Source organism: Leguminivora glycinivorella, chromosome 4, assembly GCF_023078275.1.
Source record: "Leguminivora glycinivorella isolate SPB_JAAS2020 chromosome 4, LegGlyc_1.1, whole genome shotgun sequence".
Lineage (NCBI taxonomy): Eukaryota > Metazoa > Arthropoda > Insecta > Lepidoptera > Tortricidae > Leguminivora > Leguminivora glycinivorella.
In genome coordinates, this window is record NC_062974.1 from 20327531 (window position 1) to 20343712 (window position 16182).

At 41.4% G+C, this 16182-nt stretch overlaps 1 protein-coding gene across 1 annotated transcript in view; it reads left to right on the top strand.

The window, feature by feature from the left end:
• Positions 1 to 16182, top strand: part of LOC125225125 (putative phosphoenolpyruvate synthase) — a 59789-nt gene that overhangs the window by 27675 nt on the left and 15932 nt on the right. Inside the window, exons 5-14 of the mRNA XM_048128693.1 lie at positions 8501 to 8600; positions 10808 to 10944; positions 11881 to 12008; positions 12439 to 12600; positions 12680 to 12858; positions 13284 to 13432; positions 13935 to 14210; positions 14787 to 14934; positions 15113 to 15379; positions 15869 to 16000. Of these exons, the coding sequence (XP_047984650.1) occupies positions 8501 to 8600; positions 10808 to 10944; positions 11881 to 12008; positions 12439 to 12600; positions 12680 to 12858; positions 13284 to 13432; positions 13935 to 14210; positions 14787 to 14934; positions 15113 to 15379; positions 15869 to 16000 (1678 nt within the window). The remainder of the gene's footprint in view (positions 1 to 8500; positions 8601 to 10807; positions 10945 to 11880; positions 12009 to 12438; positions 12601 to 12679; positions 12859 to 13283; positions 13433 to 13934; positions 14211 to 14786; positions 14935 to 15112; positions 15380 to 15868; positions 16001 to 16182) is intronic.

Sequence of the window (16182 nt, forward strand, 5' to 3'; positions counted from 1 at the left end):
AGCACAACTAACACCAGTCAATGCTACATCAGATCAATCAAACAGAACCGTTACAAAAGAATCACGAAGACAAAGCAACAAACGCACAGGTAGAAAATACCCTTGGACATTGTTCATAACCCTGTTTACCTGTTTTATAAATATGACAACAGCAACTTACACAATAAAAAACATCAACCGATAGGTTACCGATAGGTCTCCCGGTACAGACATCCTTGTCATAGAATAAGTTAGGGCTAGGGAAGTAGGGACTTAGGCCAATAGGATCCCTTGCTATCGCCTCCCATCTTATTTTATGCAGTCTGTGCTGGCACTTGCAACGCCTAAGTACCATTGGATTCCATATCATTCCAGTCCATTTAGTAATCCAGGTACTCGGCCTTAGCGTGTGGCTGTACAATACTTTTTATTGGAATTTTTTCAAATGTAGGTACGATTTTGTCGGCCCCCTTACCATTTGGTGCCTAGAGCGGTCGCTCCACTTGCTCTACCCTTAATCAGCTATACATTCTTTCACCTTAACCCATTGCAAATTAGTTGAAAAAACGTACACATATTTATGATCTCGACTGTACCTACTATTAACGACTGTAGCACAAGTTTTTTTATTACATTTGAACATAATATTTAAGTACGTATTTATATTTAATTACATTTTACAACACATTGATTATAGGTACTCATATATTTATATGGGTATCTACATAATATGAAGTTGGTGATGTAGGGAGAATTATTGCAATCTACTTGTTTTAAATTTTTGCTGTACTTGGCGAGGGCTCGCCCTCATATCTATATACATACATAAAGTCGCGCATGTATTTCCCAACTGATACGCAGAGCACACGAACTCGTTTCAGCGCAACTGTTGGCAAAATTATGAAGGGGTTGTCAGCCTATTCGTCCAGACCACAATGGAACCCATATCCCATAGTTGAATTATACGACTCCCACCATTTAAGGAAATGGGGTAGTGAGATTTTCAACCCATCACGACATCGGGTATCTGTATAAATTTACATAGACAGAGGTACACGGATTTATTTACTGTAAATCAACTGCAAATATAACTTGGTAATCCTATATATTGATATGAGATTACAAAGTTATTTATGCAGTTGATGTATCTGAAAACCAGGAATGAAATTGCAACATTTTTTAATTTTTGTGTGATTTATACACTAAACACTAACTGTATTCTAAATTTGAAGCTTCCAAGTGTACTAGAAGTGTCTTATTATCATTGATGATCGTGTGTCAGTCAGTCGGTGAGTGACAAAACTAAGAAACTTTGGCTAGTAATTATTCCTAAACTATTGGTTCAAATTTAATGAAATTTGGAATATACCGTGTTTATACAATGACTACTTAGGTGCTGAAAATTGAGGCTTCTAGTTTTATCCAGAACGGAGTAACAGGGGGTTGAAAATGGTCTGAAATGCTTCGAGAAAAGGATGGTACGGCTGTGCCTCTTTTTGCTCGACTTGGCGGGGGCACTGCCGTGCCCCCAGATTATCATTTTCCTCCCTTTTCACAGTCTTTGATTAGAATTTTCTTTATTTATTTGTTTTCTAGCGCGCAATTATTTTTTCTGCCTCCTCAAAGCTTTGTTCCCCATCGTTTCAATGACACGTGACCACGCGGAGAAAACTGACACAGGTCCGTCCTCTGAGAGCGCCGCCGCGCGACTGAAGAGGCCATAAGTGCCATCGAAAATGTTTTCAATTTCAAAAGTTTTTTCAAAAAAAATTTTTTTTTGCACAAACAGGATTAGTAAGAGGTCTCAAAATTGGGTTCATAGTTGTTCCATCTTTCCTTTGCGGATTTGGTAGTATTTGGTAAATGTTATATTATTTTAATGACGCTACCGGCACAAACTCATCAGATTCGTCTAGATAATCTTATTACTTATATATTGAAGTAAAAAACAAGTCAAAAAAGTTTTTATCCTAGCTATGGGAACGATTTATTGTTAAAAGAAGAGGTAACTTTGGAGTGATTTTCTATCGAGCGAAGTTATAACATTCATGTTGTTCAACCCCCTCGTTTACAACATACAAGCCGAAGCCGAAGTTCGCCGAAGCTGTACGTAGTGCCTCGTGGCCTTAATGTTCACATTACGAAGATGCACCAGGATGTGGCTCATCCCCCTAGTTTGGGAGCTAGTGTGAATTTAAACAGTGCTTTGCCGCTGTCCGTTCCAAGCATTACGGTCACTTCGCCTACTCCGGTGTGCAACTTGCAGATTTTACCATCCTTGAAATCGAACGTTCGTGTCCTAAAGCATATACCGAAGGGGGCGCGGAATGTTGCGGCTGGTAAGCTGTGTGACGTTATCGATGAGGCACTGCGTACAAATGAGGCCGATGACTGGTTGGCTCTCCTTTCATTTTCTTTTTCTGCATTGAGGGTGCCAGAGAGCAAGGCCAATCGATCTTTAACAAGCCTTGTGAAGGACAATGTTGAAAACATAGGCGTAGGTCTTCCTTCATTTGATGACAGTGTAGGGAATAATAAGTCAAGGTCGAAATATCGGGCGATAGAGGCCAAAGTTTATGATGGGGATTTGAAGGGGGCAGTTCGGCTGCTTTTATCAGAATCGTCACTGGCGCCGATGAATGACGAAACATTAAGCGCGCTGCGTGATAAACATCCACTTCCCTCTAAGCCGTGGTGCTTCCCTCCAGAGCCCGACCTAACGAGTCCTCATTTGTCAGTGACACCGGCGCAGGTGGCTGAAGCGTTGGGCTCCTTTCATAATGGTTCTGCCTCTGGGTTGGATGGTCTGAGTCCGCAACACCTAAAGGAGCTTACGTCTTCGTCGGCAGGTAATAACGGACCGCGCTTGCTGGAATCCTTATCTTGCCTGTGCAATTTCTTATTAAAAGGGATGCTCAATTTGCAGGTGAGGCCCTACCTTTACGGTGCTTCCTTGTGTGCCCTTTCTAAGAAGGATGGTGGTATAAGGCCGATAGCTGTGGGTAGTGTGATACGACGTCTTACGGCAAAGCTGGGTTGTAAGGCTGTGAGAGACGTTGTGTCGCAGTACTTACAGCCGCACCAAATCGGTTTTGGTACGGCAAGGGGTTGCGAATAGGGATTGCAGTACCGGTACTGTTTTAAAGAACCGGGATTTTCGGTACCGAAGAAATATGGAACCGGGATTTCCCGGGATTTTCGGTACTTTCGGGACTGGTCTAATAATTCGCTTTTTCAAATAACACAACATATTTTTTTGCATTTTAACGCTTTTATTATTATATTACCATAACCGAACCGCACCGCACCGGATTAGCTCGGCGTATTATTTTATCTGCCTTTTTTTATTTCGTAGTCATTTTCATAGTGTGATTATACCGTGCAACTACAACAAAAAATTATGAAGAATTCTGCCTAAACCCGACTATCTGGCAACCAATGGTTACCGTTGCAATACATTGCTCCGATTAAGTGATCTGCCATTACTGGGAGAAGTTTAATCGCTTAGTAAAAGAAATAAGACAAATACTATTCAAGAAATATAATAATTGATTATAGACCGGCAGTAAAACCTCACAAAATTCCCCAAACATGTAATTTGAATCAAAGAATGTAAACTAAAGGAAACAAAACATTTGAAATGGTGCACTATTTTTTTGCTAGTCAGAGGGAAGGTTCTCGAGAAAATTTGTAATTTTCTGGAAATTTCTGTGAAATATCGTAATATCACAATATATGTAAACATTTTTTTAAAGTTAACGAGTTTATAGCAGTTATCATTAAAAGTTAGACATAAGCCATTGCCGACTTTTTTTTCTAGACCTACATTTATGTATCAGAGCGACAATTCCACCATACATTATTTTCTTATAAGTCGATAGTACGGGCAGGGTTTTTGATTGAAGCTCTTAAGCAGCGTGATTTTTACCGACTTTTAGCACAAATATACACACAGTCATGTTTTAATAATCAATTTATAATAAGAAAACCTTAAACATTCCTCAAGAATCACTCTATTCATACATAGAAGAAAAACGCATAAATATCCCTTTGATAGTTTTTGAGTCTATTGCAAAATTCGCGAACACAGTTTTATAACATGCAGAGAAATGAGTCAAATGAGATTGAGAGAGAAAAAATAAATACACAAATTAATATAACAAACATTCACCAAAAATACAAAACTCGACTACTGAACTGGCTAGTGGGGCTAGTTAGGGTATCGCGGTGGCTACGGCTGCCAGGTTGCCTGCCAAACGCTATTTAATAGTGATTAAGAGCGTGTTCCTGTACCTACACCTATTTTTCTACTGTTTAAATAATATAAACAGAAATAAATACATTTTGTAGCAAAAATGTAACTAAAAAATATTTCCCGAAAGTACCGAAAGTACCGGGATTTTTCAAGTTGATTTCCCGGTTCTTTGCTTGGCCAAAAATCCCGGGAATTCCCGGTACTTTCGGTACCGGTATTTCCCGGGAGCAAACCCTAGTTGCGAAGCGGCAATACACGCTACTAGGTCTTTTGTGTTGGAGCGTGAGGGCACGGATAGTGTCGTTGTCAAGGTAGACTTGAAGAACGCCTTTAATTGCCTTGACAGGGACACTATGTTAAAGGAGGTCTTGGAATTGGCGCCGTCTCTCTACCCCTTCTTGTACCAATGCTATAGCACCTCAAATAAAGATTAGTGCTTTATTTGAAAGAGGAATTGATTATGTCACAGGTTGGGGCACAACAAGGTGATCCTTTGGGTCCTCTGATTTTCTGCCTGGCAATTCAGAAGACCATTGTCAAGCTTAAGTCTGTACTAAATGTGTGGTATCTTGACGATGGTACCATTGGGGGAAAGCCAAGCGAAGTCATGGAGGACCTAGGTGTGTTGATACCAGCATTGAAAGAGCTGGGTCTGGAAGTAAACCCGACCAAGTGTGAGCTCTATACGTGCGGGTCGGTGTCAGTGTCTGATTTAAACAGCTTGCACTGTCTGCTGCCCGGGGTTAAAACGGTAGATAGATTAGGGTTATCTTTGTTAGGAGCGTCCATTTTCCCGGAAGGAGTCGGCGCGGCTCTTCAAGTCAAGAAAAATGCTCTAGTTGCTGTTCGGGACCATTTGCTTAATTTATCATCGCACGTTGCCTTGGCTCTATTGCGGAACTGCTTTGCCACGCCTCGGATGACGTATATTCTCCGAACGTCCCCGACGTGGCAATTTGTGGACGAAGCGAGGAATATCGACCGTGAGCTCAGGGCGACTTTGGAGGTGGTCTTGAATGTAGAGCTGAATGATACGCAGTGGGTCCAGGCGGCTCTTCCCATACGATATGGTGGCCTAGGAATACGCGCGGTTGAGGGATTAGGACTAGTCGCGTTTCTTGCGTCGGCGCACGGGGCGGCGGATCTTGCCACTCGCATTCTCCCCTTAAATGGTGGCACTTCCGCGGTCCCGTTGGTTGCTGATGCATTAGCCAAATGGTCGGAAACTATCCCAGGCGATAAGCGTCCGGATAACCCAGCGATTCAAAAGCAGTGGGATGACTTGTGGAGCAAGCACGTCTACGATTCCTTATTGGGTGATGCATCGGATTCGGACCTGGCACGTCTTAAAGCTCTGGAGCGTCCGGAATCTGGGGCTTGGCTACACGCCCTGCCTTCGCCTCAGCTTGGAACGCTCTTAGACAATGACTCTTTGAGAATCTCGACGGCTCTCAGGTTGGGGGCGAGGGTGTGCGAGGTTCATCGGTGCCGTTGTGGAATATTGGTGGGGGAAGATGGGCACCACGGCCTTAGCTGTCAGAGGTGTGCTGGCCGATTCCCGAGGCATCACTCTATTAATGAGATCGTGCGCCGAGCCTTAGTGTCGGCTAATGTGCCGTGCGTCTTGGAACCGCCAGGGTTGAGTCGCACCGATGGTAAAAGGCCGGACGGGCTGACCTTGGTCCCGTGGCGTAGAGGGCGCTGCCTTATTTGGGATGCAACTTGTGTCAGCACTTACGCTGCATCCCATTTGAGGCAGACTATAGGTTGTGCTGGCTCGGCAGCGGAGTCCGCGGCAAAGGCTAAGCACGCAAAGTACTCCGCGTTGGAATCGGCTTACGACTTTGTGCCGGTGGCGATTGAGACGGCGGGGCCTTGGGGCTCGGAGGCTCGCTCCTTTTTCAAAGAGTTAGGGCGTCGGTTGCGGGAGAGGGGCTGCGATTCTCGTTCTGGGTCGTATCTGGTCCAACAGGTCTCCATTGCCGTCCAGCGGGGTAATGCAGCGGGAATAATGGGGACTTTTGAGCCAGGTACGGTCCAGGGAGGAATATTTTAGTTATAATAACGTTTATGACCTACTTGATTTGTATTGATGACCCTTTTGGCATAAATTACATAATATAGCATACTTTGACGAAGCCTGCGCTGTGGATGCATTTTGTAAAGTGATGTGTAACATGTTTTTTATTTTTAATGATAATAAATGATTAACATTTGGTTTAAATAAATGTTGTTCAACTCCATAACATACTCACCAGATCCTGAAATTTAACATATATCGGTTTCAGATTTTTCCATTGCGTTTTCCTATGTTTTTAACGGCTTCAAAAAACGAGTGCGCGCAGTGTCTACGGAAATATATCGCCTTAAGGTTGAATATATTTAAAAAATTATATTGATCTGAAAGATAATCAACCTTATAGCAGAATGGATTTACCCGAGTTTGAAATTAAGCGACACATTTGTACGATTACACTATTACGCACCATTTTACGCACATAACGTATTTAAGGAAGTATTGATAAATCCTTAGGAATTAGGTTAAGAACCTATCTACGTATGCCACTTATGTCTTAGGTACCTGTGAAGGGTTTTATCAGTTTGATGACATCATCAAATAAGTATCATAAATTAATATTATATTATAAGATAAAGACAATAATAACTGTTATGTGGTTTTTATATCTGATCGTTGAGGAATCTTTGAGGCGCCACATTAGACTGCGAGTGCCGAACATCATAATTTCATAATTATTAAATTTATTAACGAGCAATAATATAATGAGAAATGCCGCAGTCACGTTTAGATTTGATTAGAATTGTAATACTAATTTACTGCATTTGCTTTGGAAAAGTGGAAGAGCAAATATTATATCGTTTACAGTGGGACTTTATAGATCCTTGTTCAAAAACAGAGGAGGATTATTTCTACGATAAAGACGATAGTCGTAAGCGGCTCAAGTTTCCTTTTAAAACAGTTATATCAGTTTTAAAAGGAACCCTACCCTACCCCTAATAAGCCTACTATGCCGCGCTATACGCGCTACTATAGCACAGTATAATAAAGAGTACTATCGTACAGTATGGCCACTCCCGCTCCCCACTGAAAGTGCTGCCCACCCCCTCTCGGTTACCTCACAGTTACCGCCTGTCAAAAACACAAACATACTTCACTCATACAAGCATAGTACGCGTTCACCTACACGAGCTAAGACTGTGTGCTATAGGAATGCGCCTCTTTCAATATATTTGATCGCCAGTGTCCGAGGTGTGACTATAGCTGCCTGCTAAGCCGCGGTCCTGGGTTCGGGTTGTCTGAGTACCCGCAACGCAAGCCTTCTTGAGCTTACCGTGAGACTCAGTCAATCTGTGTAATAATGTCTTATAATATTATTTATTTATTTATTTATTTATTTACTAGACTCATATTGAATTTGGCACAATATAATTATGATTGTCTTCTGTAGTATTTGACATAAAAAACAATATTTATAGAATTTGGGTAAGGTACAGCGGGGCAAATCTCGACCGGGGGCAATTGAAACTAATCCATTTTTTCCATTATTACCTACACTTTGATTTTGAGTTGTACATGTATCTACTGAACACGCCTACCATATAATATAACCGATGGAAATTCTATTTAATAATGCAAACATTGTAAAACATGGAAAAATGGACCAGTTACATTTGCCCCCCAGTCGAGATTTGGCCCGCTGTACCTTATTAAAAGTGTATGATGACTACGTATTTTCTATTAAAAATGTTTTTTTTTTGCCACCGAAAACGCTGTCAGCGATGTAGTATCAATAGACGTCATCGAATTAGAACTTACTTCATGTCAAAACAATCACTGACATAATGAACTTTGTGACTCATACTCAAAAGTCAGAAAATGTTGTTTTCGAATAGAATGACCTGATGCACTGATAATCTATAGATTAACATGACTGTGTTGTTTTCGCCTTATTACGTAAAAATATAACTATAATATAACTAACACCACTAATAGTTATATATAATATAACTTTGAAAATATTTTTTGCTGTTTTTATATCATAAAGGTCATAATAAAATATGGTCATTATTTATTTCGGTTAATCGGACAGTACTTAATCAATCATATAAGACAGACTTTAAAAAGGGGTCAAGTAGCCTGTTGTCAGGTTGAAGATTTTTTTACTTGTTCAAGTAATTTTGTTACCGATTTTATACATATAGGTACGTATAATAGGTAAACCATGGTAACACCCAGAGTTATTTCAGAGACACATGGCAAGACGGCAGCTGGGTGCAATGGGGCGTGGTGCAAGGCCGGTTCCAGGTCTTCAACCAGGACGAGGCGACTACGAGCGAGTACTTACAGGTAACGAACATTTTCTAATATTAGGATATTTTGTATTTTTTCTAATGTTTTAGCCGGAGCAGTTGTAGGCCAAAGAAAAAATGGCGGGATGACCTCGAAGCATTTTGCAGCGACTGGCCGGAGCAGGCGGCAAATCGTGATGGGTGGCGGAAGGGAAGGAAGGGAGGCCTTTGCCCAGCAGGGGGACACAATTATAGGCTAGATAAAAAAGGATATGTTTAGTGTTTTCGTCGAAGACTGACGATCAAACACGCCTCACGTGTTCTTCTTTGCCGTACTTTGTTGACCCAACAAGTCAATGTAATATAATTTTTAAGAAAAAAAAACCGTCGCCTTTCGGGTTCTGGTGAAAGTTACTTGCGAATGTTGGATTATGTAGAAATGTGTAGGTATTTTTTAAAACTGCTTTTAATGCTTTAATTATTAGATGGCAACACAAATGAATATACGTATAACGTTAAGGTTTGAGGAGTTTCCTCAATTCCTCATGAATCCGATTATATTATAAGAAATCGAAGCTTGACAAACTTTGACTTGAAAACTCAATATGCTTAACAAACATAACTAAATAAATGTCACTGTTCAGGGGGGTTACCATGACGTGCTAAAGCCGTTCAGTTTAGGTTGAGAGAGAGGGACGGAGCTATGTAACTGCTATAGCTGTGTCCCTTTCTCTCAACCTAAACTGAACGTCTTTAGTACGTCATGGTAACCCCCCTGAACTTAAATGCATGCTTTTCTTACAAAAATACCAAAGTCACTATAAGCGTGCCGTTCAGATTTGAGGAGTTCGATTCTGACCATCATCAGCAGTTCCACTGTACCAAATGTCACTGTTCTAGACGTAAGCGCATGCTGTTCTTATAAAAATGGCAAAGTCACTATAAGCGTGCCGTTCAGATTTGAGGAGTTTGGTTCTGGCCATCATCAGCAGTTCCACTGCACCAAATGTCACTGTTCTGGACGAAAGTGCATGCTGTTCTTATAAAAATACCAAAGTCACTAAGCGTGCCGTTCAGATTTGAGGAGTTCGGTTCTGACCATCATCAGCAATTCCACTGCACCAAATGTCACTGTTCTGGACGAAAGTGCATGCTGTTCTTATAAAAATACCAAAGTCACTATAAGCGTGCCGTTCAGATTTGAAGAGTTCCGTTCTGGCCATCATCAGCAGTTCTACTGCACCAAATGTCACTGTTCCGTACCTAAATGCATGCTGTTCCTTTAAAAACACAAAAATCACCATATGTATGCCTTTCAGATTCGAGGAGTTCCCTCGATTTCTCCAGGATCCCATCATCAGAACTGGGTTCTGAGAAAAATGGGACCAATCTGTATGCATATACATTCAATCGAAAAAAAAATTTTCAAAATCGGTCCAGTAACGACGGAGATATCGAGGAACAAACATTAAAAAATAAAATAAAAAAAAAAAACATATAGACGACTTGATAACCGTCCTTCTTGAGAGATATGAGGCGACGGTTAACAAATAGACTTTTAGCAATCGCATTTATAAATTATGTCGCTAAACTATAAACTGATAAATGCAACTGTGACATATTCAAACCTTGGGTAAATATAAGCAAAATGTAATAAGATAGACTTATTTATTTATTTCAAATACGTTACACGTATACGTAATACGTTACGTTAGATATGTCCAATGATAAGAAGTTACTCAATCAATTGTACTCCTTTTTGCTGTGTACTTAACACATCAAAGGGGAGTGTATCTACAAGTTTCTAATGGGTTGGCAACGCGCATGTGACACCCCTTGAGTTGCAGGCGACCATACACCATCACCACCAATGTGTGTGTCTGTTTGTTTGTCCGTCTTTCACAGCAAAAAGGAGCAACGAATTGATGTGATTTTTATTAGTGGAGATAGTTGAAGGGATCTAGAGTGACATAGGCTATTTTTTTGTCTCTTTCTAACCCCTAACTTCCTTAAAATGGGGGGTGGAAGTCTGTATGGAGCATACCGCAACTTTCGAATTTAACGCGAGCGGAGCCGTGAGCAAAACTAGTGTCTACATATTTATAAACTAGTTGTTTTCTTGTCACCTGACGATACGAGTATACTGAAATTATTGAGGGAACCTTCATCCAATTACGTAATAGTACATTACGATACAAGTGCGTAAAAAAGGAAGTTCGAAACGAGTGGCGATAAATTAAAACATGACCGGTATTGTACGCGCAGGTTCGAGGAGTGAAGGAGCGCAGCTGGGCACCGCACGGCTACCGAGGCCTGAGGAGGACGGTGGGCATAACGGTGGGCGCTAAAGATGGCACCGCCGTGCAGCTCAAAGCCGTGGCTTACAAGAATGTTTTGACGCAGTGAGTTATTTCATTTATTTATTTAGGCATTATTCACAGTTCGGAGAAGGCATGTCAGCCTTTTTCCAGCCCAGCGGGCCGATTTTTGAGTCTCACGCGTCCGAATTCACCGTTTTCAACCAGTATTTTAGTGACAAAATCCCGTATGCGAGATTCAAAAATCCCCCCCCTGTAGTCTCATAATCCCATTTATATTGACTAGTAAACGCGCCAACAAAATGTTAACATTAACGTCTTTGACAGTCCCAAAGGTTTAAATTAATTTACAGTTTGAGAACATTTGTCTCCAAAATAAGTCGTTAAAGCTGGATTTATTGAATTAGGTTTCCTTTTGAAAAGAAAAAACCTTGAAACCTCGAAAATTGAAACGTTGTAGAACTTCGATCATGCAAAATATTTTTTTTATCATTAAAAGATTCAATCTCAATCTACTAATACTACTACTGGCCTTAGCGTCTATTTCAGACGATTTATGATGCAATGTCCAAGAGGCATCGATTTTGATGGCTAAATAGACCTAATCTCAATCTATATTACTAGATAATACAGAAGCTTGTCGACGTCCACCCATTCATGAGCGTTTCTTTTTTTTTACACTTTTATGAAATGTGATATTTTTGAAAAAAAAAATGCAATTTCTACTCAGAATCACTAGCTTTTTCAATCCTAGTAGTAAAAAAATTGTCCCATACGATTTTTTTCTTATTTTTTTACCATTTTCCGTACATGTTGTGTGGGGTAACAAAAATGTATGGAAATTCTGGGACACTTTTTGTCTCCCAGTGAGATTGAAAGTACTCGTGATTCTTGACCTAAAATTCCCTAAAAAAATCAAAATAATGGCAAAAATAAAGATACTCTCATATTCTGTGTTGACAATTTTATGAACTTTGGAGGAAAATACAGTAGATATAAAATGAAAACTGTTCTTTACAGATGCTATTCAGGATGTGTCCGATTCCCGGATTTCCAAGTGCACAGCATCACGGCCACTGATTTCGTCATGTCGGACTTTTGCGAACTTCCCGTCAGCGTGCCCAAGTATTACACGATCAACGTGAGCAGTAAGTTTCATTTATCATAATACTAGCTTTTGCCCGCAGCTTCGCTCGCGTTAGAAAGAGACGAAAAGTAGCCTATGTCACTCTCCATCCCTTCAATTATCCACATAAGTTTGAAGTTAAGCAAGACAAGTGTACAAAATGTAGTTTGATCATGCCATGGTCAAACCTTTTATACCGTCATTAATGATCAGTGGCATATAATGTAGTTGAGAAATTGAGATGTTTTCGAAATTAGTTTTCCGCCGTAGCATGGTGACTGAAGGCGTTAGTCCGGATTGCTATGGATACCGGTTCGAATCCAGCCTTTACCAGGAAAAAAGACTGGCACCACTTTTTCTTTAATATACGCGTCTATTTCAATTTATTGTAGGTACGAAAAACGTTAAAATGAAATACTTCTCACAATTTCTTTTCACAATTTTTTTTTCAGCAAAAGACAGGGACTTGAAAGTAGTCATTCGGATCAACTCCGAGGGAGGACAGTTGTTCAATGGCGTGCCGTATCAGCAAGAAATTGTGTATCGCACGCTGGAGGTGCAAATAAATGGAGAACCCGGGACGGGGATCCTAGAATTGGGCTACCAACCGACAGGTTAGTATTAAGATCATTTTCACATTATCCGATCCGATATCGAATGTAGGAAAAATTTCATTAAACAAATTTATTTCAGATATTAGAGAACCAGATATTCGCCTAGCTCCAGCGCGCGCCCTCAAATGGCTTACAGCAAGCGAAGTTGGCCCGGTGTCGTACTGCGCTTCTTTCGAGTCTAAAGTGGCTTCCTGCCCGGAGTATGTCGGCGGCAAGGGTGCTTCGCTATCGCTGTTGGTCTCAAAACAAGAAGAAGAGGTGAGATATCATTAGTACAATATTTTCATTCATTTGTTGTATTTGTAGTGGTGCTGTTTGCCTTTGCGTCGCTCCATGAAATTTGCTACGTTCTAGCGTGCGATCTCAAATGGCTCGGAGCGAGTGAAGTTACTTCGGTGTCGGTACTGCGCTATAGTGACTATCAAGGGCGCTTAAAAACATTAATTTAAATCCATTTAAATAATCTGCTATGTTACAATAAATATGTATTGAGCATTAACGTAAAATGTCTGAAACATTTTGGAACAGATTACTGGTGTCCCTTGTCAGTCTTGTGACTTACGAATTTTGGAGGATGAGGAAAATATGATGAATTGCTATCAGTTTTCTATAAATTTCTAAATATCTATACAGGATCCTACAATTTAGTTGAAGAGATTATGTTAATTTAGAGTTTTTTGCAGGGTTACAAAGTTCCCCCTGGCTTCTGTCTGACTATTAAAGCGCTGGAAAAGCACCTAGAAAGTAACCCGAAATTAAAAGAGTCTATACTAGATATTGAAAAGGCTGGCGGTAATTACGAAGAGGCACACTTCAAACAAACATGCACTAGGTAAGTATAACATTGTTAGTCAGTTATAAAGTCACATTAATTTTAACTGTAAAACTCCCGTAAGACTCAGACATATTTAAAAATATATTAAGCGGGTAACTCACGTACAGTCAAGTGCAAAAATACGTATCGAAATAATCGTCTCATAAATATGGTACTACGCTCTTATTACACCGGACTAAGATGCTATAGGACATATTTTTGAGTAAGATGTGTACACCCATATTTTTACACTTGATTGTATTAAGTCGTGTAGAGGCGGGGTCGTTCCTCTTGAAAAAGCTCCTCGGAAACGGAGCGAAACATGTCGAGCGTTGTATCGACTTAATACGTGTGTAACCCGCTTAAAATATTTTTAAATAAGTCACATTAATTCAAAAAAATTATGCATCTAGACATAAGATCGAAAAATGATACTTAATCATGTTTCGTATGCTTACGTCGTTGTCATATAGATTCATTTTGACATGATACACGACGTTCATGATATAAACTTTTACAGGGCAGCAGAACTAATAGCGAAAACTGAAATAACAGGAGAAATTAAAGAAGAAATTCTCAAAGAGTTAAAAAACTTAAAGGAGAAAGCTTTACAAGCGGGCTTGGGGCCAGAACTCCGCTTCGCCGTTAGGTCTTCAGCTGTGGGTGAAGACAGTGAATCTCTGTCTGCGGCTGGTCAGAATGAAACCGTGCTTGGATGTACTGAGGAAGATATTATTCGTGGGGTGCAGAAATGCTGGGGATCTATGTTCGCGTTCACTAGCGCTTACTATCGCAGGTATTGTAATACATAGCGTAGGTTGTTTAAGCAGGCTTGGGGCCAGAACTCCGCTTCGCAGTCAAGTCTTCAGCCGTGGGAGAAGACAGTGAATCTCTGTCTGCGGCTGGTCAGAATGAGACTGTCCTTGGATGTACCAAGGAGGATGTGCTGCGTAGAGTGCAGAAGTGCTGGGGATCTATGTTCGCGTTCACTAGCGCGTACTATCGGAGGTAGGTATGTTACAGTTCGTTAACTAACTCTCCCTCTGAATCAAATACTAGGGAGTAAGAACTTCCTTCTCCCCTCAAAAAAATTACGCCAAGTCGCTCATTCGATAGCTGAAGCGTTTGCAGGAAAATTACATAAGCGTTTGAAAGAAAATTCAGACGACGAAAACATGGGGGCCAGAATTCCTGTTTGCAGTTCGGCCATGAGAAAAGATAGTTCGCTTGGGGTGGGGCACGTAATAGATGGTCTAACTGGCGGCAGCTGTGGCTTATGACCGCATTCAGTGGAGACATCTACTTGTGGTCCCGATCCTCAGCATTGAGGGAATGAAAAAGAAGAGGATTCTATTGGTGCTTTTTGTTTCAGACAAAACGGCCAGCAAGGCCTGTGCGGTGGAGGCGTGGTAGTTCAAGCATTGGTGGCCCCCCGCGCGGCCGGAGTAATGTTCACGAGGCACCCCGCAGCCGGGGACCCTTCAAGACTTCTTATCACTGCCAACTACGGCCTTGGCGAGGTCAGTACCCAGTTCCAGGTTTATCGCGTCCGATCCAGGTTAAAATTAAAATTGACTTCAAAAAATTTACGTGGGCGTATATTTGGAGCTTCGTAACGGCTCATAAGTTAATCACAGTAAAGGTCAGACCGATCCAAATTGGAGGCACGTAATGCTAACCTCTTCTATTGTTTTTTAGAGCGTAGTATCTGGCGCAGTGGAGCCCGACACGATAACCGTCACTCGTGGCCCAGACGGCGACCTCACGATATCCAGCATCGTGCTCGGATCGAAGACGTCCCGTGTATCAGCCATTGGAAGTGGCGTAGAAATGCAGGCTGTATCAGAGGCGGATCGAAGCGTGCCGTGCCTTGGGGAGAGCGAGTTGTTGAAGCTTGCGAGGTTGGGTGTGAGACAGGAGGAGCTGTGGGGCGCTGGCAGGGATATAGAGTGGGCTGTTTGTAAGGTAATTTTTCTATTTATTACTCGGTTCGAAGACGTCCCGTGTGTCGCTGTTGGTGGCGTGGAGATGCAAGCTGTATCAGGACCGAAGCGTGTCGTGCCTTGCGGAGAGTGAAGGGTTAAAGTTGGCGTGGCTGGGTGTGAGACTGGAGGAGCTGTGGGGCGCCGGCAGGGATATAGAGCGGACTGTGTGTAAAGTAAGTTATCAATTGATTATTCAGCTTAAAAACTTCCACCGGCAGTGGTGTGAAGTTGCAATTTGCAAACAGTTTAGTAGACCGAGCGAGGATTGACATGCCTGAGAGAAAGCTATCGACGCTGATGAGCTTATTAGCAAGCGAAGCGAAGACGTATTACATATAATCGGCCTTCATATTTGAGCAGGAATGTTTTGTTGTAAAGAAATTTCTGTCATACAGCGGCGTGTTGGATCTTTTCATCAGATCAGTGTGCATTGTGTTCCCGAAATACATTTTTCTTCATTTTTGTGCAGGATGGTATCTACCTACTTCAAGCAAGACCCATCACATCTTTGGAACGGTGGACGGAAGAGGAACTACTTCACGAGATGGACTACCCAATCATGTCGGACGACGAGCTCATCACTTTCGCTAACACTGGCGAGGTACGTTTAAAATGGTCCTTGTGAAAAATTTATAAAAAAATTAGGACCAAGGGCCCATTTCTCGAAGCTACAAGTTACAATTTACAAGTGGTAGTCAATGTCTTATATGAAAAGTTAGAAAGAGACTTCCGCTTGTAACTTGTGACTTTCAGTTTTGCCCCCTGGGGCCCATTTCTCGAAGC